Raw genomic sequence first — 25,896 nt, 5'->3', positions numbered from 1 at the left:
TCCCCTCCAGTCAAGCTTCTGGTGGTTGCAGATCTTCTCGCCAGAGAAGGAGGCGCGATCCTGCATCACAACCCAGGGTCGCTGAACTTGCAGGCCTGGTCCTACAGCGCTAGAGTTTGGAAGATAAGAGATCCCGGCAGACTGCAAAGAGGTACTTGCCAAGGCCAGGGCTTCGTCTACACTGAAATACTACGGACATAAGTGGAAGAGGTTCACCAGCTGGTGCTTTGCACAGAAGATAGACCCTCTATGGATTACGGCTCCTCAGGTGCTGCCGTATTTGCTGTCGCTGGCCAAGGTAGGACTGGCGCATGCTTCCATCAAGATACATCTGGCGGCCATCTCCCGCTACACCACAACTCCGGGACGGTCGTCGCTGTGGTCACACTGCCTGGTCAAGGAGTTCAAAGGACTTTTCCGTTCATCCCCGGCGTGGGAGCTCAATCTGGTACTGACTAGGCTCATGGGTCCACCATTCGAGCCTATGCATTAGGCGCCACTGAAATTCTTATCGTGGAAGACAACATTTCTTGTGGTCATCACCTCTGCACGAGTGGGAGAGATCCAGGACCTCTCTTGTAAACCTCCGTACTTAACATTTCACAAGATGATGGTAGTGCTACCGACGCATCCATCCTTCATGCCCAAGGTGCCGTCGGACTTTCATCTGAACAAGCCCTTTTTGTTACCCATTTTCTTCCCCTTACCTTTGTCGCCGGCTAAGAGGACTTTGCACTCGCTGGATGTGGCTAGAGCACTGAAGTTCTACGTGGATCGCACAGAGTTTTCGGAAGACGTCACAGCTGTTTGTGAACTTTGGCCCTATGAACCAAGGGAAGGCCCTCTCCAAGGCTTCCAGTTCCAGGTGGCTCTCCGGCTGCATCACCCATTGTCACTGGTTGGCAAACAGACCGTTGCCTGGCCGTCCGAGAGCCTACTCGACCAGAGCGATCGCTGCAAATACGGCGTTCCTGTCTGGTGTGCCCCTGCTGGACATCTGCAGGGCTGCTATGTGGAGGTCGCCGCACACCTTCACGAGATTGTACTGCATCGACTGGGATTCCAGGGAGGAGTCCAGAGGCGGCCAATTAGTGCTACGCAACCTGTTCACTTGAAGGTGAGCCTGGTGAGGAGGTAAGAGATGCTTAATGTTGAGATGTTGAAATGCTTAATGTTGAGCCTTGCCACCTCCCGTGGTTGTGCATGTGTGTACTGCTATGTATTCCTTATTCATGAGCATGTAAATCCAGCCAGACCCCATCCTGGAGAAGGAACAAGTAACTTCCTGTAACTGTTGTTCTCCAGCATGGGTCTGGCATGGATACACATGCGAACCCTCCCGCCAACCCCTCTGCGGCTCTTCTCTTGGTCCTATTGCCACTTCACATGCTACCAAATCTGAAGATGGCTGCCAGAGGAGGGGCTTAGGTAGAGGTCAGTCATTGGCTGGGGGCAGTATTACCCAGAGACCAGTGATTGGTTATTAGGAGAAAGACAGTTCAGAAACTGAAACTGATTTTTTCTTTACCGAGGATTCCCAGCCCAACGACGGGGAATATTCATGAGCATGTGAATCCATGCCAGACCTATGCTGGAGAACAACAGTTAAGTAACTTGTTCCTTATTGAGCGCAGACCTGGCTTCGGGAATCAACAGAGTGCTTTACAATTGTAGGGGGAAGAACACAGTGAGGAAAACGGAGACAAGGGAGTGGGAGCTAACCGGGGAAGGCAACGGCAGCCAATTAGAAAGCTGAAAGCGGCAGTTATGGCCAGTGGCTGGGATGTGGGAAGCAAAGGAATTGCAAGTCAAGGTAGACGGATACGAGGAGGGGGGAATTAGATAAACAGAGGAGAAAGAGAACAAGAAATAGAGGGGGATGGTAAGAACAGAATTTCTGTTTTAAAATGATTGAGGTGATGGAATCATGAACGCATCCAGGAACAGTTAGTAGACAATCAGAAATATTATTATGGATAGTTTCAGAAAGGTAGAGAAAGAGAGACACGTGTAGGTGTCTGCATAAAAGTGATAAGAGTGACCAAAAGTTTAATAATATGAGCAAGCAGGACAGTATAAAAAAGGAGCAGGCCAAGGACTAAGCCTCGAGGAACAACATTATTGAGGGCAGGATAGGTTACCAGCACAAGAGACTGCAAAAGAGCCATCTGTGAGAGGAACACAACCATTTTAGAGCAGAACCAGTAATGCCAGATGAGGAGAGAGAGAGGGCCAAAGGAGAGGGTAATCCAGTGTCACAGGTAGCAGAAAGATGTATTCGAATAAAAATAGAAGTCGTTAGGAATGACAGGAACAGAAAATGGAATCCGTAACAAGTAAAGCTGACTTGGTTGAGGTCCGAGGACAAAAACCAGATGAGAAGGCAGAGGGAGAGTTATGATCAAGGTGGAGCGAAAGTTAAGAGTAGATTGCACCTTCTAGGAAGCAAAATTGGAAGATGGATGGGGTTGAGGAGTCAAGAGAGGGCTACTTGAGAATTGGGATAATGGCTGCATGCTTGAATAGAGAGGGAAAAGGGGTTGTGAAAGAGATTAAAGAGTGCCTTATGGTAGAAGAAGAGGAAAAACCTTAGAAGTAAGTGATGAAGGAATGGGATCTAGAGGGGATGCAGAGGGATGGGCACTAGAGATGTTAGCTATATCAGTGGATTTGGGTTGTCTGCCCGTGAAGGTTTTGTTTGCGGGTGGATTGCCTGCAATCTAAGACCCCCGCTCTTCATGTTCGGTATTTTCGGCTTCTAATTGATCGCAAAAATTCGAACTAATGGCAGTGACTGAATTTGGTCAAATCTACCATTTGTTCAAATCTTTTCAATCAATTTGGGTAATACCATATCAGTAAGAGGGGAGAAAGAGGAAGAAGAAAAAGGAACATGAGGAGAAGTAGAGGTCTGAAGCAAGGTCCATAAAATGAGAACAGTATCTGTAAAAAAAGAAAGGTGGAGAAATCTGAAAGCGAGGAGAGACAAGTTGGTTTAGCCTCTGAAAGAGGAGTCGAGGGTGCGAAAAAAGAATATGATTTAGTATAATAGTTTTTTGGTGCCAAAAAGAGCCAAGCTGTTGGAAAAATGTAGAGAAGATAGAGCTTGAAGATGAGTCGAGAGTTGGAATCTTTTCCATCTACGCTCGAGGAGCAAAGAAGTGAAAGACATCTGGTGAGACAGGTATGTGGGAATTTCCGATCAATAGAATTACTGAGGGGCCAAAATGGGGTGCTGTCCTAGGTGCCTTATGGGTTACTACAGGACCATATACTAAAGAAGGGTTGCAGTGGCTCCCTCGGATCATAGAGGTCAAAGATCCTAAACAACAAAGTGGAAAAAAAGCAAAACGTTTAGGGTTCTCTTAAAAGGACAGCAAAACCCCAACAAATTGAACTTTGTCTATGCACACTAAAAGGTTTGGAGGTTCCCTCAACCCTAGAGGGAGATCCTCATGGTGAGAAGGATGGCATGTTCCATAATGTTAGGGACGGGGGGGGGGGGCTGTGCAGTTCTTTTTGTTTCGACAGTGGAGGATGGTGCCGAACCTCATAGAGCAAGGAACCACTAGTCTGTGAGAGAAGCGATATCTGCTGAAACCCTAAGCTACTTGGATCAAAAGTTCCCCAGTGCATTTTTTTTCCATTCAGCAGACGTTGGCGGCATTGATGCAGCCCTCCCTCTGCGAGTGCGTTGAGACAAGCTTTGTGGGAAAGAAGGTGGTTTTTCGAGCTGTCCCGAGCCAGGAGGAGGTGTGGACACGTCCTGATCACCTCCATGTTGTAAGAAGGTTTATTGGAGATCCTAGCAGATGTCCCATTTTTCACCCACTGTCTATATCATGAGGGTCAGGGGGACTGGGAGGTGGCTAGAATGGGCAACATGATTGGGTTGAGTAAATGTATTAACCTGGAAAATAGATCGCCCAGGCCTACTATGTGGCGGCTGGGATGGTAACTGGCAGTTTTCTAACCAGGTCCAGATTTGCTGCTTAAATGTGACTTTGGGTACCTTGAGCTTCGATAAGAAGGGCTAGCTCAGGTTTGCAATGGATGCAGTTAGAGGTGCACATGGCAGCATTTTAGGGGGCTACTCAGTTTCGTAGCAGCTGCATTGGAAATAAAGGTGAAAGTATGTAGTGTCCCCTCTCCCAAGCTTAAGAATTAATTATTGAAATACTTCTGCAGTAGAGTTTCTTAAGGTTTATCATATATATGTCAATCGGACAGGAGGCTCCAAAACTGAGGATTTTGAAAGACCTCTTGTTAGATGGCATTTCTACCCATTGCCCCAGACATCAAAGATGGATCATTGCAGGGAATATGAAGGGCGGATTCTGGTGGGTAAGCCCAAGAGCGCCTTTGTAGGAGCTGGTTTATGGTGTTCTGCTGGCTGTTATGGCATCCAATGCTGAATTCATAGAAGGCGGATGCGATCCTTGTTTCTCAGTACAGTCTAGAGACAGCTTGATGGGAAGACTTTGTCTGATCCCCCATTTAACTGGACTTGTATCATAACAAGAGCTTGTAGTATAACAGCTATTTCCTAATGAATATGGCATGTTTGCCTCATTTGCCTCATTTGGTCCAGTACAACTCTCTGGCCTCGAACTCTGAGTAGATGCGATTTGGGCAAGTGGTTATCGTTAATTTGTTTGAGTACGTTTATTTGGATTTGTGTTGTCAGGTTCAATTTCCATCCCCCCGGTTTATTAGGGTGCTTATTTATATCTACTGTAGGTATGGAGGAAAGAAGATTGAACATGGAGTAAGTTACACACATCACATCATTCAGTACAAAATGGATGCGCCCATGTGCTTGCTTTTCCAATTTTTGAGCTTGAATTGCTCAAAATTTTACATAGGAACTTAACAAAAAAAGTGCGAGTATATTTGTTTTATTATTGCCCATTTTTTTATGCAATAAAACATTTTGGGCGAACCATTCCTTTAACTATATGCAAGGTAACCAGAGGACTCCTTATGATAAAGCGCACAATACCTACATTTGAGGGGATTGGGACCTCCAACGTATTCCATATCTATGACAGGTAATCACCACAGCTGTGCTGCTTCGGAAACTTTTTCGGCGTCTGCGTCCTGTGTCGATGACGTCGATGCGCCGTCGTCGATGACCTCCTCCGATGTCCGACGTCATCCGATGTGATAAGTAGGACGCACGACGCCCATAGCCTCAGTTCCGTTTTTTCCGCAAATGTGTTGCTTCGTGAATCTCGGTTACGCCTCGACTCTTTGGAGTTCTGTTCTTCTCGGTTCTTCGAACCTGTTCGTTTTTGTGCGAAAATCCTTTGTAAGAAGATGTCTTCTACTTCGTCTTCGACCCCGCGTCCGGGCTTCAAGAACTGCGGGGAGTGTGGGTCCAAGATGTCGGTGATGGACTCGCACAACGCCTGCCTCTGGTGCCTCGGGGAGGCCCACGACACGGATGACTATATCGACTGCGAGTCGCTCATGTCCAAAGCCTTACGGGAACGTAAGAAGAAGTTGTCGGTAGGTCGGGTGTCCAAGCCCCGGAAGTAGAAGTCTGCGGGGCTTTCGACGGATGATTCGAGAGGTGACTCTCCGCGTCGTTGTCGGAAGTCTCGTGGGTCTCCTTCTAGGTGTCGGTCTTGCCACTCCTCGGCCTCTTCGAGGCATTCTCGGAAGCGCCTACAGCGGTCGTCTTCCAGGTCCTCTTCTGAGGACTCTGCCCGGTACGTCGCTTACCCCACCAGCCGTGCGATGCCGGAGGAATGGGCTTCCTTCGGGAAGAAAATGCTGGCGATTCTCAAGTCGCAGGGTACTAAGCCGTCCGCGCCCCCGAGTGGGGTCGGGCGTGAGAGGTCGAGAGACACCGCTCGCAAGAGTGGTCGGCACGAGTCACGGGAGAGGTCCCGTTCTGACAAGGGGACTCGTTCTCGACGTACCCGTTCCAGGTCCTGGTCCTCGACGCGTTCGAGACCGTGTGCACCTGTGATGTCTTCGAGGAAGACATCGACGCCTGAGGCGTCAAGGGCGTCGACAGGCTTTTTCGAGGCTCCGGCTCCGAGGAAGTGGTCGACGCTCAGGTCGTCGAAGGACACGCTCGGAGCTCCGGCTTCGAGGACTGTGTCGACACCGTCGATGCTGGCGGCGCTGCATCTGACGTCGACGCCGATCCTCTCGGCGCCGATGCCTGTTCTCTCGACGCCGGCGCCGATTCACTCGACGCCTTTCGAGGTCGGGGTGTCGGAGGTACCCCGTGGCACGGGGGAAAACCCTAGAAAGGCTCTGGTTAAGAGCAAGCACTCTCGGGTGCCTTCTTTTCACCACCTGGAATATATTTCGGAGGTGGATGAGGATTCTGATGGCCTGGTTCCTATTCAGGTTCCAGATGAGATGGTCTCGGCCATAGCCAATTTGACGATTTGAGGCAGTCACTGCATGATGCCAGTGGACTGGACACCTCTCCGGAGGTGGAGTTTTGTAGGCCTGAGCCTGGCTCTCATGCCGATTCCTCGTACCGGCGCCTTATGGCTAGGGTCTCTGAGTACTTGGGATGGTCTGCTCCCCCAGGGGAGTTTGTGCAGGATGATCTCACGGACATCCTTGATGTTGGTCCCCCAACTGACCCGGTACTCCCGTTTCATATGGCTCTACAGAGAAGGGTGGCGGCGGCTTGGACTGCTCGGGAGAGTCTCCCGGCGGTAGGCAGGTCCTTGTCGCAAAAATACCGTCCAGCCAGTAGCGACCCCTGCTACTTGACCAGGCACCGCACTCCGGAGAGTTTGGTGGTGCAGGCGGCCACGGCCCCGGCAAAGCAGGCGTCGTACCCTACCATCCCTCCTGATTGGGACGACAAATGTTTTGACGGCTGGGCGAAGAAAGTGTTTTCTTCTGGGGGTATGGCGCTTCAGGTGGCCAACTCCATATGTGCCTTGTCTCGTTTCACACACACTCTGTGGAACTGTGTTGTGTTAGCAGCTGAACATATTCCCGAAGGGGAAAAACGGGATGGTTTCCTTGCTATGGTCCAGGATGGTAAGGATGCCATGTGTAAGTCCGTTCAGTCAGGTTTGGACATGGCTGAATGCGTCAGCAGGTCCATGGTGGCGAGCACCGTGATACGCAGGTTTGCATGGTTGCGGAAGTCGGGGTTTGCTCCTGATGTGCAGTCCCGGCTCCTCAACATGCCCTTTGACGGTGAACACCTTTTTGGCAGCAAGGCTGACGAGAGCCTTGAGAGTTTGCAGACCTCCAAAGCTGCAGCGAAGTGGTTGGGCGCTGCAGTTCGCCAACCTCCGCCTTTTCGTCCTAGGGGACAGCAATGGAGGGGTGGTTCATTTCGCTATTACGCGTCCTTCAGTAAAGCGAGAGGAGCCGGCAGTCAAAGAGGCCAACGCAGGGGTACCAGAGGTGGACGACAGGGTACCCGTGGTGCCAAGGCCGCTCGGGCAGTTGCCTCTTTGCCCTCAGGCAACGCCGCAGCCGCTACCGCTCAGTCATGAGGCCAGGTTCCATGGTTCGCCGGTTGGGGGAAGGCTGGCGCAGCATCTTGTAGAGTGGCGTGCCATTACTTCAGATGTGTGGGTTCTGGAGATCATAACCCACGGCTACTGTCTTCCCTTTCGGCAGAGGCCTCATGACAATCCACCAGGGAACCTCTCTTTGAAGAGTCCGGATCCGCTCCTTGCGCAGGAAATTCAAGCCCTGCTGGAGAAAGGCGCCATAGGGACAAGGGATGGTATTCCCCTTATTTTTTGATTTCGAAGAAAGACGGGGGATTGAGACCCATCATGGACTTGCGCGGTTTGAACAAACTCCTCCGGAAGGGCAAGTTCAAGATGGTTACTCTCTCTCAGGTCCTCCAGGCCCTTCAGCTTCAGGACTGGTTGGTGTCTCTCGACCTCAAGGATGCTTACTTCCATGTGCTGATCCATCCCAAGCACAAGAAGTACCTGAGGTTCGCGGTTGGCGACTCGCACTTTCAGTTTCGGGTCCTGCCGTTCGGATTGACCTCTGCCCCGAGGGTTTTCACCAAGCTCATGGTGGTGGTGGCAGCGCATCTCAGGAAAGGGGGGATTCACGTCTATCCCTACCTGGACGATTGGTTGATCAGGGGGTGCTCTCCTGAGCAAGTCCTGGATCATCTGTCCGTCACCTGCCACTCCCTCAATTTAAAGAAGTCCCATTTGACGCCAACACAGCGGCTCCAGTACATCGGAGCAGTGTTTTCCTCCCCAGGTGAGGGCTCTTCACATTCAGCAGATGGTACACAAGTTTCAGCATGCCCAGATGCTCCCAGCGTTCGAGTTCTTGAGGTTGCTCGGCCTCATGGCATTCTGCATTCTTCTGGTGCCAGAGGCTCGCCTGCGGATGAGATCTTTGCAGTGGGCACTCAAGATGCAATGGTCGCAGTCCTCCGGCAGGATGTCGGACCCGATTCAGGTGCCGCCCTCGGTCGCCCAGGACCTTCTGTGGTGCGCCGTCGAAGGCAACTTGATGAAGGGGGCTCCGTTTTGGCTTGCCTGGCCGGAGGTGACGATTGTAACGGATGCATCCCTCACGGGATGGGGAGCTCATGCCAATGAGCTGACAGTCAGCAGTCGTTGGTGTCCGTCGGAGTCCAGACTCCATATCAATCTGTTGGAGCTGAGGGCCGTCAGGCTAGCCCTGAAGGCTTTTCTGCCGACTGTGTGAGGAAAGAATGTCCTGATCTGACGGACAACACAGTGGCCATGCACTACCTCAACAAAAAGGGGGGGGGCAGGGTCACTTCCTCTGTGCAGGGAGGCGATGCAGCTCGAGTTCTGGGCCATCCAGCAGGAAGTTTCGATCTCGGCAGTTCATCTGGCCGGAGACGAAAATGTGACGGTGGACGCTCTGAGCATGCAGAGCACGATCTCTCACGAGTGGGAGTTGGCTCAGGAGAATTCTCCTGGAGATCTTCGCCCTTTGGGGGACCCCTCAAGTGGATCTCTTCACCTCCAGTGTCAACCGGAAGTGCGAGAGGTTCTGCTCACGGGAATTTCCTCCAAAAGGAGCCTTAGGAGACGCGTTCGTGGTGGAGTGGTCATTCCCACTGCTGTACGCGTTTCCTCCAGTCCCCGTCATCCCGCAAGTGCTGCGGAGGTTACGGAATTTCGGTTCCCAGATGATCCTCGTTGCTCCGGCGTGGGCTCGGAGGACGTGGTACCCGGACCTTCTCGACTCGTCCATCTGTCCTCCACGTCGTCTTCCCTACCGAGACGATCTGCTCTCACGGGAGAGGGGGGTCAGGTTCTCCATCCAGAGGTCAGATCCCTCAACCTTCACGCTTGGCTTCTGAAAGGTTGAGGTATAAGGATTGGGACCTCCCTGAAGACGTGATGGAGGTGTTGCTCTCGGCCCGAAGACCAGCAAAAAAGTCTCTGTACCGTTGCCGTTGGCGTAAGTTCTGCGACTGGTGCAGAGTTCAGAATGTGGATCCTTTTGCATGTGACATCTCCATGGTTCTGTCCTTTTTACTTTCTCTGGCCCACAGGGGCTTGCAAGTGGGTAACATTAAAGGTTACCTGGTGGCGCTGTCCATCTTTAAGCGCTCGTCTGAAGAGTGTTCCTACTTTAAAATCCCTTTAATTTCACAGTTTCTGAAAGGGCTCACTAATGTGTTCCCTCCGTCACCTTTCCTGGTGCCCGGTTGGGATTTAAACCTTGTTCTTAAGTTTCTTATGGGTGCTCCGTTTGAGCCTTTACATTCTTGCCCTTTGAGGCTGTTAACTCTGAAAACTGTGTTTTTAGTTGCGGTTACTTCCGCTCGCAGAGTGAGTGAGTTACAGGCACTTTCAGTTACGCCACCCTTCACTGTATTTCACAAGGACAGGGTTGTCCTTAGAGTTGGTCCTTCCTTTCTTCCGAAGGTGGTTTCGGAATTTCATTTGAGCCAGAAGGTTGTTCTTCCGGCGTTCTAACCTCCTCCACAGCCTGGTAAGGAAGAGGAGAGGCTCCATAGGCTTGATCCTAGGAGAGCTTTAAGCTTTTATGTTTCACGCATGTCCCGTGTCAGAGTGGACGATTAACTCTTTATTGGTTACGCTGGAAAGCGTTTGGGACAAGCTGTGACGAAACAGACTTCGTCTCGCTGGATTATTTTGGCCATCTCGGAGTGTTACCGTTTGGCGGGAAAGGACCCACCGGCTGGCTTGCGGGCCCATTATACCAGGGTTATGGCTGCATCTACTGCCCTGCAGAGGGGTGTTCCTATTCGCAACATCTGTGATGCAGCCACCTGGGCTTCAGTACATACATTTTACGTCACTATTCCCTCCATTCCATCCGAGGACAGGATCTGGCCTTTGGCAAGGCGGTCCTTTGCTCTGCTATTTGATTGGCAATTCTAAATTTTGATTATAAATTCTTTCCCTCCTCCTTGCTCTGGTACTGCTTTGGGAGTCTGTCATAGATATGGAATACGTCGTGGACCCAATCCCCTCGAAGAACAAGTTACTTTCTTACCTGGTAACGTTCATTCGATGGGATGGTCCGACGACGTATTCCATATCGCTCCCTCCCTACCTTCCCCGCTGCAGAATTTCTTTTGCGATTGCAGCTTACGTTCCGCAAGGCTTTGTGTCTGACTGGCAGTAGACCAATGTCACACGTTCTGGGGGAAAAAACTACAACTGAGGCTACGGGCGTTGTGCATCCTACTTATCACATTGGATGACGTCGGACGAGGTCCTCGACGACGGCGCATCGACGTCATCGACGCAGGACGCAGACGCCGAAAAAGTTTCCGAAGCAGCACAGCTGTGGTGATTACCTGTCATAGATATGGAATACGTCGTCGGACCATCCCATCGAAAGAACGTTACAAGGTAAGAAAGTAACTTGTTCTTCTGGCCTTTTATTTAACTATCAATAGCATTCTGATCATTGTAATCTCTGGTCATGTGAAACTGATTAAAAATGGAATTGAAAAAAATGTATGTACAAGCAACGCCCAAAACTGTAAAAAAAAACTGCCTCTGGTGGGCATTATCATAAAGTTAAACGTAACTATGTGCAATCTTTACCTGAAAACCTTGCAAGTCCAACTGTCAAGTCCTCATCCTCTACATTAATACTCTGAAGACACACACCTTTATTTCGAAGTGTGGACAGAAAACATTATTCTCTCTTAGATCTCGCATAGTCACTATCCAGACCTGGATGTCTGTTGTTCACCTCAAATTAAACCCAGCAAAACAGAAATAATTATAAGTCAAATCCAAAACTCTGAAAAGATGAACGCCTTGCAATGAGACACATTGCTGTTTTCCCAACCTTCTCTCCTGTTCTATAGAGTCTCAACAATTAAACATGGGCCCGGAATTCGCTTTCAAAGAACACTTCAAGATGAGCATTTCAAATGGCTTGGAACAGAGTCTCTTGAAGCAAACCCTTTCTCCAATTAAACAGTTAATCCGCTGTGCAAGCTCTTGTGTTACAGATTTATGGCAGCGATGGTGTCCTCCTGCAACCCCCCTGCACCCCTGTCATCCCTTGCCCCCCTCAAGTCTGTCCTACATGCCTGATTTCTGCCTAATGCATATTCACCATATCACCCTGTTAGCAAGATATTGCTTAGGCCTTATTTCAAAGGTCCATTCATAACCCCCTTTGTTGGTTTTCAGGGTTTCATCAGAGTTATCCTGCCTCTGAGGTAGTACGGCTGAGCAGTCAAGTCAACTCTTTGGAATTTTAAGAATGGTTAGTAGACACTTGCAGGTGACCAAAAATGGAAGGACCGTAAAATATATTTATAAAATAACTTTTCATGCATGGAAAAATGTACAGAAACATGAGCTCAAGGGGGTCATAAAATGTTAGTGTACAAAGCCCAACTGTTCTTTTTTCAAGGCTTGTAGGTCCCTACAGAAATAGTGAATGGCAGTCCATTCAGGCAAGTAGTAGTCCTACACATGAATCCCCATGACATACAGATGGATGAGGGAATCCACCAAAGTATCCAGTCATGTTTGACTCACTACCTTACCAGAGAAGAATTCTGGTGTCACTAGCTGGGGATGCTGCGGTTCTGATCCAGATAGGAACTCGCTGGGGAAAAATGGTTGAAATATTGCACAAATCAGCAAAAGTATCGGTGGAATCCATCACAGGCAAAAAATAATTTTTGTAACTAAAACCATAATTCATGGACTCCAATTGGCTCCCCTTCAGACACATATACACATTAAATCATACCAGCGCACCCGAGTACTTGGGAGAAAAATATATCCTCTTTGAACAGGAATGCACCATTCGCATTTCAAATGCACTGCTCATTGAGGCACATAGGATAAACAAAGAAGCTAGCCTTTTTTGGTCTATGCTTCTCTAATCTGGACACCTAAGCCACTCCAGCCAAGATGTGCCCTCCACACCAAAACCTCAGAAAAAATCCCCCGAACTAACCAACCATTGCAAGCATAGACTTTGCTCACATGCACTTCTCAACAATCATTGAAGAGATCTGCAACTCCCCACCTATGTAAGCATCCAACCCAATATTCCTTAGAAATCCAGCAGTTTCTCCCTGACACAACACTCAAGACCCACTCCAGCATCCCTTTAGCACCACCTCACCATTCCCAGATTAAAATTTCAAAAGGCCGCTGGAAGCAGCTGACCCACGTTTGCCAGCAAACACTGGAACTCCCTTCCCCTACCACTCAGAACACAAGACTCTTTCTGGATTTTCAGGAAACAACTGAAAACTTACAACTTCACGAAAAACCTAAACCAACATTATGTCATCCTCCCATAGATATCCACCTGCCTTCACGCGTCCATTGTAGGAACTTCTGTATGTTAAACCCTATCTCTTCTCTCTAAATACTCAGCCTTCAGGGGTTGTCTGTCTCATGTATCTCCTCTGTACCCCACAGAGGGGCTGTCTGTCTCATGTATTTCATGCATTTCTTGGATCTCCTATGTAACCTTTCTAACCTCTACTCCAAGTAAGCGCCCAGATGCCTCCGGCTAGGTGCGCCATATAAGTGTCAAAAATAAATAAATCTATAAAATCATCCACCAGTAATTATTAAACACGAGCATCTGTAATTCGTACGGCTGTCAGTCTATCCCCTTTTATTGCTTGCAATGTAAAGAGCTTTGTTGCTCACTTGGCTGGATCTGAGCAAATGAATACCCCCAATAAAATAAAGTAACATTATGCATTCGTAGAACCCAGCAACACATGGTGCATCGGTAACAACCAAAAATATCATAAATAAAAAACCGAGTGGTTGAAATGTTCAGATTTTGGCTGTACAAAAATTACGTACAGTCAAAATGCCAAACATTTCAACCATTCAGTTTCATTATAGCGAACAAGGGAAGCAGGGGTTGCAGGGGTGTCCCTCGCACCCATTTTTGCTATAATGGAATCGGCGGTGGCGGTGCCCCTCTCCCCCCACCCCATCCAGAACAACAAGGTTTTGGTAAAAAAAGGAAAGAAAAAGGCCCTCCAGCGCCGGTTACCATCCACGAAAGTGAAGGGAACTGGCGCTGCAGGGACTTGGCGACACACAGCGAGGTGTGCCGGCAAAAGGTAAGTAAGGGGATCGGCGGGGTGGGGTGTAGAAAGGCCATTTAGTAGTGGGGTGCATATTTCGAATACAAACTTTTAGAATGTGAGATTTTAGTCTTAGAAAATGTTTGTTTTTTGAAATACTCGCATAGGTCCGGTGCATCGCTGTGTAAAGAGATGCCCTGGTTGGTATGCAACAGCAGACAGTTTCTGTCATGGCCCTACCCACTCCTTTCTCACATTGTAACACTTAAGCTATGTTGCACATACATAATTCCTTCATCTAATTGTTCCGGTTGTGCTAGACACCTGCATTTCTGTTCCCGGAATACTTTCTGAGCCTATTTGGATCTTGCAAACTCTCTGCAGCCAACAGCCATGGCTGAATCATCTTTGTGACATGTGTACTCTTTGTTGATATTCAGTTTGTTGATATTCAGTTCCTTTAAATGCCAACATCCAACAACAACACTGCTGTGCTATTACTCCTTTCTTTCTTGAAGATAAAGGGACATATGTAGATCTCAGAGTATTAAACCGTACATTTGTGTTTTTTGGCCATAAGGGTTTGATATTTTTTCCCGGTTTGCTCGTAGGCCTACTCTTTTCTTCTGTTTTAAATTTCCGGTTGCTCTGTTTTTATTCCTCTTTACTTTGGTGCCTGAGCTTTTTTGTAAACTGATTTTACTGTTGCATTGGGTTCTTTAATTGGAACCTCATGTCTTTATCTCATCATTATTGTAAATTGATCCATTTCATTATCTTAATGCATACCAACACCGGTTTACAGGCTGCAGGTATTCCTTCTGTTCTAGAAAGCCATTGATTTACAGATTGTGTGCTGGTAGCAATTAGATGTTTGTGTGTCAACTTTACCAGTTATTTGTGGTTCGCACTCGGAGTAACAGAAGGGCTCTGTTCATCTAATTTGCACTATATGTTCACGAGAGGCTTCTGCAGTTATATAGACTAAGGCCTGTGTTTCTAAAAATCGAGGTATGCCTTTTTTACCATTTACATAAAAAAGAAAATAATGCGCCATCCCAATGAGCTAGCTACAAATGTCTTTATACTGTTGGAATGTTTTCTGGGCCCTGAAACGTTGAATGTTACTTGTGTAATTGAAAGAACATAGCATGAATTGAACTCTGCATCTGTTATTTTTCTTTGAATGAAAGTAACTTAAATTCAGTGCTGTGATAATTAGTGTCTTTTTTTTCTTAAGGGTCGGCCAGCCAGAGTCCTTCATCATTCCCCACTGTTACAGCAGGCTTGTCTAGTTTAACAAATGGTTTCCCATCGGTTCCAGAAAAGTCTGCTGCAAGTACGAGCAAGCGTGGGTCTGCTGAAACACATTTGTTTTCGCAGTCATCTGAGAATGCAAAGGTTGAGGGAAGCAATTTGGTGCTCAGAGAAGCGTTGTTGGAAAGGTGCACCACTGTGGAGAAAGACCCCAGCTACCCGTTTGAGCAGCAAGAACAGCAAGCTGAATCTACCATAGCCTCTGTGGAGAGCAAAGGAAGCAAGAAGAAAAAGAAACTCAGGAAAAAGAAAACCTTGAGAGCGGCACACGTGCCAGACAACAGCGACACCGAACTGGACATAAGTTGCAATCCTATTCGGAAAGTCAAAGGCAAAAAAATGACAAAGGAAGGAAAGGTCACTACATCCACTTCCTTTGAACAAGAGGATGGCAGCACGGCTCTGTCAGTTGAGAGAAACAAAGATGATAATGACAGTGATTCTACTGTGGAGGTTGTGGAGATCACCAATCCAATGGGGGAGGTGGTGGACATCGACTCAGAGCCTGGAGATCCAAAGCCAGACAGCCCTTCTAAGAGGGAACCTTTGAATAGCACAGAGAAAAGATTATTAGAAGTTGCCAGCTCGGGTAACGATGAAGTCTCCTCCACCAGCGAGATGGGAGCCAAGTACAGAAATGGAGTTCTGAGAAGGTGAGGACAGTAAATATAAGTCCTTTGAGAAATGAATTCTAAAAGGGGCACATGCCCAACAGATGTTTACACTATTTCATGACTGCTAAGTGATGGGTTTTGTTTTTAGGCATGCATGTGGGGGGGGGGGATCAACAAGGGCTTTTCAGACAGACCTGTTTTAGCTGATACCACATGTATACATGTCTTGAAATTTAATTTGTACAGTCTCCAAATTGGTAGCAAGTTTTAGTTGTGGGGGGATATATTATCAAGGCCATACAGTGTTCGAAAGCAAAGGTAAGTTTTCTTTATGGACCTAAGGGTTATTTATTTTTAAAACTGATGTTACGACAAAGCTGCATTCAGGGACTCAGAAGCAATAGATTCAAGGATAATGATGGGAAGGCGGCTTTCTGCATGTGGCTGGTATATGCGGTCCCGATTGCCAACTTCATTCAGCCTGAATAAAAATGAGACCTTCAAATATGATAGTAGATTTAGGCCTGTTTGCACGTTCTCATCCTTTATAGAACATAGTGACTGTCTTATAATTGTTAAGAAGCATATCTGAGCCATTTGTTCGAAATTCATCCTTGATAACCGGCTGGGCCTAACAGGGGGTCCATGGTGCCTCTGTCATTTCTCCTCCTTACCTTCTCCCTGCCTTTACTCTGCTCTCTTGCCAGCCTTGTTCCTCAGAAACAGGCTCTTCCTCCAGCGCCTGCCATCTTCCTGTATTCAGTGGCACCACAGACATGCCACCTCACAAATAGCTAATTCAAGGCGGCATCATCCAGTGCAGCAGGGAAGATGTTCCTTTGTTAGGGGAGTTATCCTAAAATCCCCTTGAGGTAAGATTCTATAAAACTGTCCCTTGGCCTACAGGTCCCCAACTCTTAGTATATGTCTGTACTCCCCAAAGGTTCTTGGTAGAAAGGCCAAGCAGCCAGGATTTCCATAGGAGGAAGATGTGAGCTGTAGATAAGTACACGTATCCCAGTATATACAATAGTCCAAAGAAACGCTTACACAGTAGATGTTATATTAAAAATAAACATGTATTCTTATTTACACAAGGAAGGTAGATTTATTTCACTAACCAACACACACAGAAATTCTTAATACTTTTCAGAGGTGATTACTTCAATAGTAGTTGCTTGCGATTACAATTGTTCGAGTTTGACACTAATGACATCTACCGTATTAACAGTACTTTTCCCACTCACTCCTCTGCAAACTCTCAGCATTTCACAGAAAGGGGCAGGTGACTCTCCAATCAGGACAGCAAGCTCCCCAGTGGGAACTGGTTCTGTTCAGGCAATCTGGAGACAAAGGGCAAGGGAGTGTACACACTGGAGCCTAGGCAGGGACACCCAAAGGGTCCCCACCAAAGGCAAAACACAAACGCAGACCTCTCTCTCCCAGAACGGTAGAAAAAGAGCTAACAAAGGACAACCATACGAGAAATGGTGAAAAAGGAAAGGAGCCACCATGTTAGAACATAGATGAGCCTAGTGTGCACAACCGAGACTGTGAATACAATCTGCAGTAAAATAATAGCACAATAGTTGGTAGAACATGTCCACTGCCACCAGCCATAACTGTAGGATTGCCTCTGTGGCTAAAAAGTCAAAGTAACAGAGAGAAGGGGGATACTAGATATCCCCTTAGCACTCCAAATACGTTGGTGTGTGCTAATCTCTCATAGGATAATGTTTTGGGAAGGATACAAAGTATCCCTCTATCCTTAACAGTAGCTGTTAAGGATAATTAGATAATCTCAAAGGAGAACCCAAAGGGTTCCCAGCAACACTACACATAGGGTGGTTTGTGCTGAAACAGTTAAACACATATGCCTTTTAAAAAGATATGGAGGAAAGCAAACTCCAAATTAAAGATAAACCACCAAAGAACAAAGTTCCAAAAGTCAGAGCAAATAAAAATGAATGAGGGGGGAAAAAGGCTCTCCTCATTGAGGACAGAAAGAAAAAGGTCAAGAAGTCCAGCAGAAAGGCCTGGGGGTCTCAATAGGAGAGGGGATGAAGCTTAAAAATGATCTCCCGAACAGGCTTGATACTGGACAGTTTATGGCAGGACAGGGAGGGAATATAGGACACACCAGGTACCTGAACCTTGCCTCCCGGTGGCAGCAGGGATATTGACTGTGGAATTCCTGAGCATTAGGTTCCCAAAGCTCTCCTTAACACCTTTGCTTGAGCCATGGCAGTCAGGCTTTCCAGACACCTAATGATTGTAAATTCCACTTCCCATCGGGCGTAAAGGCTGAATTAGACCTAAAGTGAAGCACATTCTAGAATGCCTGGCGAAAGAGCAGTAGCATGCGCTGTGAGCACCTACCTCCCGTCCTGACCACTGATCTGCTATTAATATTACGTTGGAGGCGTCTCTATCTTTACCTGCTGTGTTCTATTGGTGATGGCCCCTGCAGTGTGAGTGTTGCTGAGAAAAACTGGGGCAAAAATGGCAAGTGCGGATGCCTGGTCCTCCCATGGGTCCCTGGCTCCCTCTTGGAATAAAAGTGAAATAGGACTTTAAATGTCTACGGTTTGAATTGTGTTAGGGAAAAGAAAAAAGTGCGGTCATTGTGACAAAATGACTACTGCTCTGCAGGACTACAGAAGTGAGACTAGTGGCTATCCCTCCTACTCAGCCGCACACTACCAATAAACAAGTAGTGATTATAATCGTACAGGTGAAACGGGCACAACCCGAAAAGATATGCTTTTTAAAAAAAATCTGTTTCTCCTCTGCTCCGCACTTTCCACTCTCCCCCTTCCATGCACTTTTCCCCTTTCCTTTCCCATGCACTTGCACGTTCTCAATGTCACTGGGCTTAGTAAGATCGCTGTTGTGTTCTCCCTTGTTCCCCTCCCTTGCCACGCTCTGAAACACCTGTGTATGTGCGCTATACAAATAAAATATGATATGATATTTTATTTATATCGCGCTCATAAACAGGTGTTTCAGAGTGCGACAAGGCAAGGGGAGGGGAACAGCGGAGGGAAACAAACAATGATCTTACTAGGCCCAGTGACATTGAGAACGTGCAAGTGCATGGGGAAGGGAAAAGGGGGTAAGTGCATGCGAAGGGGGAGGAATTGGAAAGTGCAGAACATAAGAGAGGACAAGAGAAATAGTAAGTGGATAAATACATACGGTGAATCAAAAACAGTGGTAGTGCAGCCTGTGAGGGCCAAGTGCAAGGTTAGTTACAACAGGGAGTAACTGATAAGTGCAGACAAAGAGTGGGGGGGACCTGTATGGGTACAGATACAGGCCTCAGTGCAAGAGGTGCCAAGGTGGTGGTGCAGGAGGGAGGAAGTGTGAGCAGTACCTGGGCCCAAAGGGCAGAGGTTGGCCAGGTTCGGCATTGCTGAGCAGGAAAGCAGACCAGCAGGGGAGAGGAGGGGCAAAGGCAGAGGTGAAGAGGAAGGTCTTGAGGAGCTTCCGGAACCGTAGATGGTTCTCCTCAAGTTTCAAAGTGGCGGGTAGGCAGTTCCAGAGGAAAGCCCCCGCAGAAGACAAAGATCTACCACCAGCTCGTTTCTTAGAAAAACGACTGACCCTGAGGGAGTTGGGAGGTAGAGGAGCGAAGGGCTCTAGAGGGGAGGTATTTATGGAGGGATAGTTGAAAGTAATGTGGACCCAGGCCCCAGAAAGCCTTGTGGACAATGCAAAGGGTTTTAAATTTGATCCTTGCAGCCACAGGGAGCCAATGAAGGGATTTCAGAGCTGGAGAGATACGATCCCAGGGCTTGAGGCCAAGGACAAGTCTTGCAGTTCTGTTCTGGATTAGTTGTAGAGGGCAGAGAGTGGAGGCAGGTAGATTTAGAAAGAGGCTGTTACAGTAGTCCAGCCTAGAGGGAATCCACGCTTGGGAGACAAGGAGCTTTTGAGGTAAGGAGTAGAAAGGAACAGTGCCTTTAAGGAGGTGTAGTATGAAGTTAGACTTTTTGGAGACACCAGAGATGTGTGCAGAGAAGGAAAGTGTGGAGTCAAAGATAACCCCAAGGTTCTTAGCTTTGCAGGAGGAGGGCTAAGGGAGGCCGGCCAGAGAGTGAGGGGAAAGGATGGAGTGGGTGTACCAATGAGGAGGATCTCAGTCTTGTTGGCGTTTAAACAAAGATAATTTGCGGCACGCCAATTTTGAATGGCGATTAGGCAGTCAGAGATGAGGGTGGAAGAGGAGGTGGCCGAGGGAAGCCTGAAAATGAGTTGGGCGTCATCAGCATACCACTGGAAATTTGAGCAGAAAATGGAAATGCAGTAGGCGTGAGTTGCTAGGTATTGATTGAAAAGCCAGGGTGAGAGGTTTGACCCCTGGGGAACACCGCAGGTAGAGAGGGAGATAGAGGATAGGAAGGACCCAAGTTGGACCTGGGAGGGTCGATCAGAGAGAAAAGAGGTCAGCCAGGCCAGAGCCTGATCGGTGATACCCAGGTTGTCACAGAGACGATTTAGCAGGGTGGTATGGTTGACCGTGTCGAAAGCAGAGGTGAGATCAAGTAGGATGAGGACAGAGGGAATGTTCGAGTCAAGGTTGGAGAGCAGGTCTTCACGGATGTTCAGGAGAGCAGTTTCCGTACTTCTGGCAGCCCTGAAGCCGGATTGGTGGTCATGGAGAGAGCCAACTGAGTCAGAGTGAAGGTTGAGTTTAGAAATGGCAAGCTTTTCCAGGAGCTTACCCAAAAAGGGAGTAATGGAGATTGGGCGATAGTTTACGAGACAATAGGGATCAACATTGGGTTTCGTGAGGAGAGGATGCACAAGGGAGTGCTTCAGAGGGGAGGGGAAAGAGCCAGAGGCAAAGGAAGGGCTGGAGCAAGGGTATCAATGTGGTCCTTAATAATTTTGGAGGAGCAGGGATGGAACTGTCCAGAGGAGGCTTTCATAGATCAGACTTGTCTAGAGGCCTCATCAGGAGAGAAAGAGGGAGGGGGGAATAGTTGAGGGTGGGTCAACAAGCAGAGAGGGAGAGGGGAGAGGAGCGGGGGAGGAGGAGAGTGAGGACAAGATGTCCTGGGTTTTAGAGATAAAGTGTGAGGCAAGATCATTGCAAAGAGCCTGAGAGGCAAGCCGAGGGGTGGATATTGAATCAGGATTGGCCAGCTCTTTGCAGATTTGCAGATTTTAAAGAGTTCAGCCAAGTTGTTAGATGCCGCAGAGATGCAGGCTTGAATATGGACTCGCTTCTTGGTACGTACAGAGAGGCGGTATTGCCGATGGAGTAGGCGGCAGGCCAGTTTGTTAGAGGATGAGCAAGAGGCCCTCCATTTCCTCTCGACCGCCCTACACTTACGTTTGAATGTAGCTAGGTCGGAGTCAAACAACGAATGACACTTGGTTTTGGGCTTCAAATGGATCCTCATGACAGGGCCAAGAGCATCAAGAGTATCAGAAATAGAGGAGTAGAGGAGAGACAGGGCTGTGTCAGGGTGTGAGTCAGCCAGGAGTGGAGGGGGTGAGAAGGTGGCACCGAAAGCCTCGACTGACACGCGTTTCATTGGTCAGATGTCCGAGAAGGTGAGTGGGAGACTTGGGGTAGGCTTGGCTTGTTGGGAGGATATGGGAAAATGAGAGGAGAGGAGGCAGTGATCTCTCCAGGAAAATGGAGTGATGAGGGTAGTAGTTGGGGGGGAAGGGGGAGAGGCCAGTGGAGATCATGACATCAAGTTTGTGGCCAACACAGTGAGTCGGGCCAGAGGGGAGGATAGAAAGGGAGAGTGAATCTCAGAGGTCACGAAAGAGCACAGAAGAGAACAAGGGGAATCCAGGTGGATGTTAAGGTCACTGAGGAGGATGAGTTGAGAAGTAGAGGCCAGGAGGGCGGAGGAGAGACCAGCCCACTCGGAGAGAAAACAGGTGAATTGACCCGGTGGCCGGTAGAGTTTAGCAACAGTAAGGGAGTGGCTCGAAGAGAGGAAGAGCCTACAGACAAGGCATTCGAAAGAGGAGTAGGTCTGAGTGGGGATGATAGAGGCAGGAATCCACTCAGGGAAGATCAGGGCTACACCACCTCCAGGCCGGGTCGATCTGGGGGTGGAGAGGATCTTGTAGCCATCGGGGAGGAGAGTGTCAAAACTTGTGACAGAGCTGGCCGTGAACCATGTCTCGGTAAGACCAAGGACATCAAGGTCAAGTTCTTCAAGGAGGTGGCATATGTCAGAGGAGTGTCTGACAGCAGAGCGAGGATTGAGAGTGGCAAGATGAAGAAGGTTGCCAGCCTTAAAGACCTTCCGGGGAGGGGTACATATTAGAGGTACGCCCTGCGGCGGTGTGGAAGGAGTATGAGAAGGGGCAGAGGAGGAAGGGGAAAGGGGCAAGGTAGCCAAGGGAGAGGAGTAGGGTACAAGCAGGAGATGAGAGGAAATTGATGAGGCAAGGGAACTGCTCATCAAAGAGAGGAAGATTAGCCTGAGGGCCTTGCACCGTGACAGTGCCATTTAGGTAGACGTTTATGATGACTCTGGAGGAGTCAAATGAATCCATACGCACTTCCCAATGGGTGCCACCATTAATGGGAGAGGAGGAGACAGTACAGAGCACAGAGATCATATGAGGGGTCCATAGATCTGGTGAAGGAACGAGACAAAGAGGATGTTGGTAAGGGTTTGTCTGGCAGAAGGGCTGGAATAGGTATCAGCAATGGGGAGTCCTGGGTTGGAGGCCAGGATATCCTTTTTGAATTTCTTTTTTACCAGACTTAGTGAGAAGGGAAGGATAGTTTATAATGTAACAGTTGGAGTAGATAGGAGAGATAGATAGTGCCATGGTCAGGTAAGAGAGGGGGCAGTGGGAGAAGAATGCAGGAAACAACGGTAGGGAGCAGTCACTGGGCTAGTAGGTTACAGTTTAGGTCCCAGATGAGATGAAGACAAAAATGAAAAACACACCCAAATTTGACTTTCTGAACAGATCCCAAATTTGCTTACAAAAACACACCAATATTTGACTTTCAGAACACACCCCAAATTTGCTTACAAAAAACACACTCCGATTTGACTTTCAGAACATACCCCAAATTTGTTTACAAAAACACACCCAGATTTGACTTTCTGAACACAACCACAATTTGCTTATAAAAACACACCCAGATTTGACTTTCAGAACATACCCCAAATTTGCTTACAAAAACACACTCAAATTTGACTTTCAGAACATACCCCAAATCTGCTTACAAAAAATGTCAAAATTTGGGAATTTGTGGAATACGTTGGGGTAACAAAGGTGTAGTAAGTGTAATGATGTAAAAGTAGAGGAAAAGGGTAGGCAAGAGGAAGAGAGTGCAGAGCCCAGGAGTGGAGAGTAGGAGTGTCATTGGTAGTTCAGTTTTATAGCTGAGAGAGATGGCGGAGGCGCCGGGAAAGGGACAGGCTGATGTAGTAGAGGCATCATGCGTCCCGGTAAGCGGACATGGAAGCTGACAGGGGCCTTAGAAGTGGGGGGGCCTTAGAAGTGGGCCTTCGAACAACAGGCCGGCTCCAGCCTCTCAGTCCCTGTGATAGGAAGATCACTGTCCAGGCAGCCAATGAATGGGCAGGGGGCAGACAATACAAGCTGCAATGCAATCAGGCAGCCATCTTTGAAATGGGTTTCAGGCTGGTAGAGGCAATGGTAAAAAGCATAAGTTGCCCAAGAACAGTAGCAAACACAGCTCCGTGCAGATCAGAAAACACGAGATCGGAAATGTGCATTTCACACAAGATGCTGCATTCAGAACGTGCTGGTTCTGGGGTTTGTATGAGTTTGAAATTATTCTGCCACAATAAACTTCCTTTTCTTTCAGAGATTTCACTTTTGCTTTTAACCACATTTATTAATATATTTATATCATCATCATATCCTTTGCCTCGTTTGGTGATGTGGGACGAGGGCAGGCTATATCTTCAGGAAGTGTGTAAGCTGATAACAGTAGCAACTGTAGGAGACGGCACAGACATCACTACCATTCTCAGAGGCCATTCACATGTCTTTATTGATGATTCAGATTGTCCTATGGCTCTCATCTCAATGCACCTCCTCTCAAGCCCAGACTTCCTTCGCCCCAAGTTAGTGCTAGCTATTGCTTCACCCTCAGTATGCTGAGCACTAGATAGGCTCCGATGATAGCCTAAAGGCCTTTGACCTTTTCTGTCTGAACTCACTCAGAGACTTCCTGCCTTTCCCTACTCTAACCAGGTATTGTTGTTCTAAAGGGAATTTGGCAAGTGTGCCTTGCAGACAAGACACTCTATAAGATTCAATGTCATCTTTCACGCTCCCTCTCTTCCCTGCTCCCCTCTCTATGCACCTTCTGCACTCCTCCTGCCTTTACTTTCTCTTCTGTCTGCTGTCCCTACAATGTCTTTCACACCGTCAAAATCTTGTATCCACACATTGTTACTCCTCCTTCCCCCACACTACTACTCCCTCCAACCCCTACTCAGTCACCCTTCTTTCACTAAATATGAATAGCTTCGCATTTCAACCCTACACTAAGTCACCTAAACTCACTTTCCACAATATCACTCACACTGACATACAACTTTCACCCACAGTGACGTGGCACTTTCACTCACTAGCCAATACCTCACTTCTCCAAAAATCACCTCTTCAATCACTGCTCCCTCCTGCTGGTCTCTTGTTCGTCCTCCACCTCTAGCACACCCAAATAACCCACACTTCCTGCTTTATGTGCCCTTTTTATATCCCTCTCTTTCTGTTGGGATTGGATATCTCTCCATGGCCATTCTGGCCCGGTCTATCGCACCCAGGGCATGTCTTTGAAATGAAAAGTCAAGTAGTGGGCTAAGCCCCCATACTTCCCCCCTTCCGGTTCTGCCATGTAATGGAGATGACAGCCTGGGCAGGCAAATATTCATGTTTGTGTTCTGGGGCTGTGGTCCAGGCCTCCCCAAGTCTGAACTGAGTGAGCCAATTCAGGTTGTGTTAACAAGTGCCCTTTCCCCTGTGCCATCACACCCAGAGTACATTGCCTGCAGAAAATGGAGTGTACAGGAAAAGGAAGAGAGTACTTGGAGAAACAAAGGTTTTGGTACCTTGTTTCAGCCCACCTCTTCTCTCTGGCTACTCTAACTCTGCCTCCTTCCTACACCTGTTGACTTCAAAGCAGCCTTGTGTTAGAGTGGCTTTGTTAGATCGGTGATAGCTGCCTATGAAGCACTGTTCCTCAGGAGATCTCCTGCGGGTGGTTTCAATGCCCTGGGGGAAGGTGTTCTTCCTTCTGCAGGCAAATCAGAGGATTATGGCTATTGTTCCACATAGTTTCTGTGGAGACAGTCTGACCCGACAACAATATTCAACAATCCTGCTGTAGCTGAGCCCTGCTCACAAGACTAATACTACTGTGATATCAAATTGATGTGGCTTTATAATTGTGTGTACTCATACGTCCCATCCCTTTTCCTCCATCCTGTATGGGTGTCCCTGTATGGGGACAGTACCAGAATCTCTGGCAGTGAAAAATGTGAGCTTCTCCTTTAAACTGGTTATAAAGCGTGGGGGCGCTGCCTTGGGCATGGATACGCCTACCAGCCCTGCCCTCTGGCGCCTCACCTAGGGCCCTTTTTCCGCTCAGTCGGGATCAGACCTGGCAACCTTCGCGTGTAGAATTATTTTGTCATTCACGTTGCTTCCCTGTGTTTTTTTTCTTCAATTCTCACCGTGCTGCAGTGCCTCGCCTCCCCCGGCACATGTCGGTTGCAGAAGGTTTTACCAGGTGTGTGTCGTGTGACCATTACTTTCTTGCATTGGACTCCAATGCACTTTGCCTGAGTGTCTGGGGGTTGATCACTGATGAGACATGTGCGCGGTTTGTAGCGCTGTCACTCCTCAATTGTTCAGGTTGGCGAGGTGGAGAGAAATCTTCCAACAGCTTGCCGCCCGACCACATCAAAACCTTTATGGGCAAGTAATCATAACACAAGAAGGTAAGTCCTTTATTTTCTAAAGAACCCCTGAGCGGCGGCTCCTTCCCAGGGGGGTCGTCTGTGAGGGGTCAATCCGACTCTTGTCGCTGGTGTTAGACCTGAGGCTCCTAGAGCTTCTGGCGTCCGTGCTGAGGCGCACAGCTGCCCTACCCGGCCTGGCACCAAGGGGTGTCAAAGCTCTGCCACCACACGGCTGTGTGAGGGTTCTACAGGCCCTGTGACCGGGCTGAAGCCTGAGGGCGCACCTGTACACACAAACCAGACTACCAGTCACAAGGCTGAAGCCTACCAGAGTCGCCTCTAAGATCGGTTTGATAACACCACAAGGGCATTTAAGGCCTACTAAAAGGGACACTGCGCCGGACTGCAGTTTCCTGCGCATTCTTGAGGAGCCTGTTCAAGGAGACAAAATGGTGGACAAGCACGGACCTGAGGGCACGGTACCAAAGGTACACAAGATGGTGTCTGTGGCAAGCTT

At 48.3% G+C, this 25,896-nt stretch overlaps 1 protein-coding gene across 2 annotated transcripts in view; it reads left to right on the top strand.

The window, feature by feature from the left end:
• ZNF106 (zinc finger protein 106) overlaps positions 1-25,896 on the top strand; it is a 693,205-nt gene that overhangs the window by 399,570 nt on the left and 267,739 nt on the right. For both annotated transcript variants that reach the window (XM_069638825.1, XM_069638826.1), the window contains one exon: positions 14,757-15,486. In XM_069638825.1, the coding sequence (XP_069494926.1) occupies positions 14,757-15,486 (730 nt within the window). The remainder of the gene's footprint in view (positions 1-14,756; positions 15,487-25,896) is intronic.

Source organism: Ambystoma mexicanum, chromosome 14, assembly GCF_040938575.1.
Source record: "Ambystoma mexicanum isolate Mex_15411 chromosome 14, UKY_AmexF1_1, whole genome shotgun sequence".
Lineage (NCBI taxonomy): Eukaryota > Metazoa > Chordata > Amphibia > Caudata > Ambystomatidae > Ambystoma > Ambystoma mexicanum.
The sequence above is the reverse complement of the archived record's forward strand: the minus strand, read 5'-3'. Positions and strand labels throughout refer to the sequence as shown.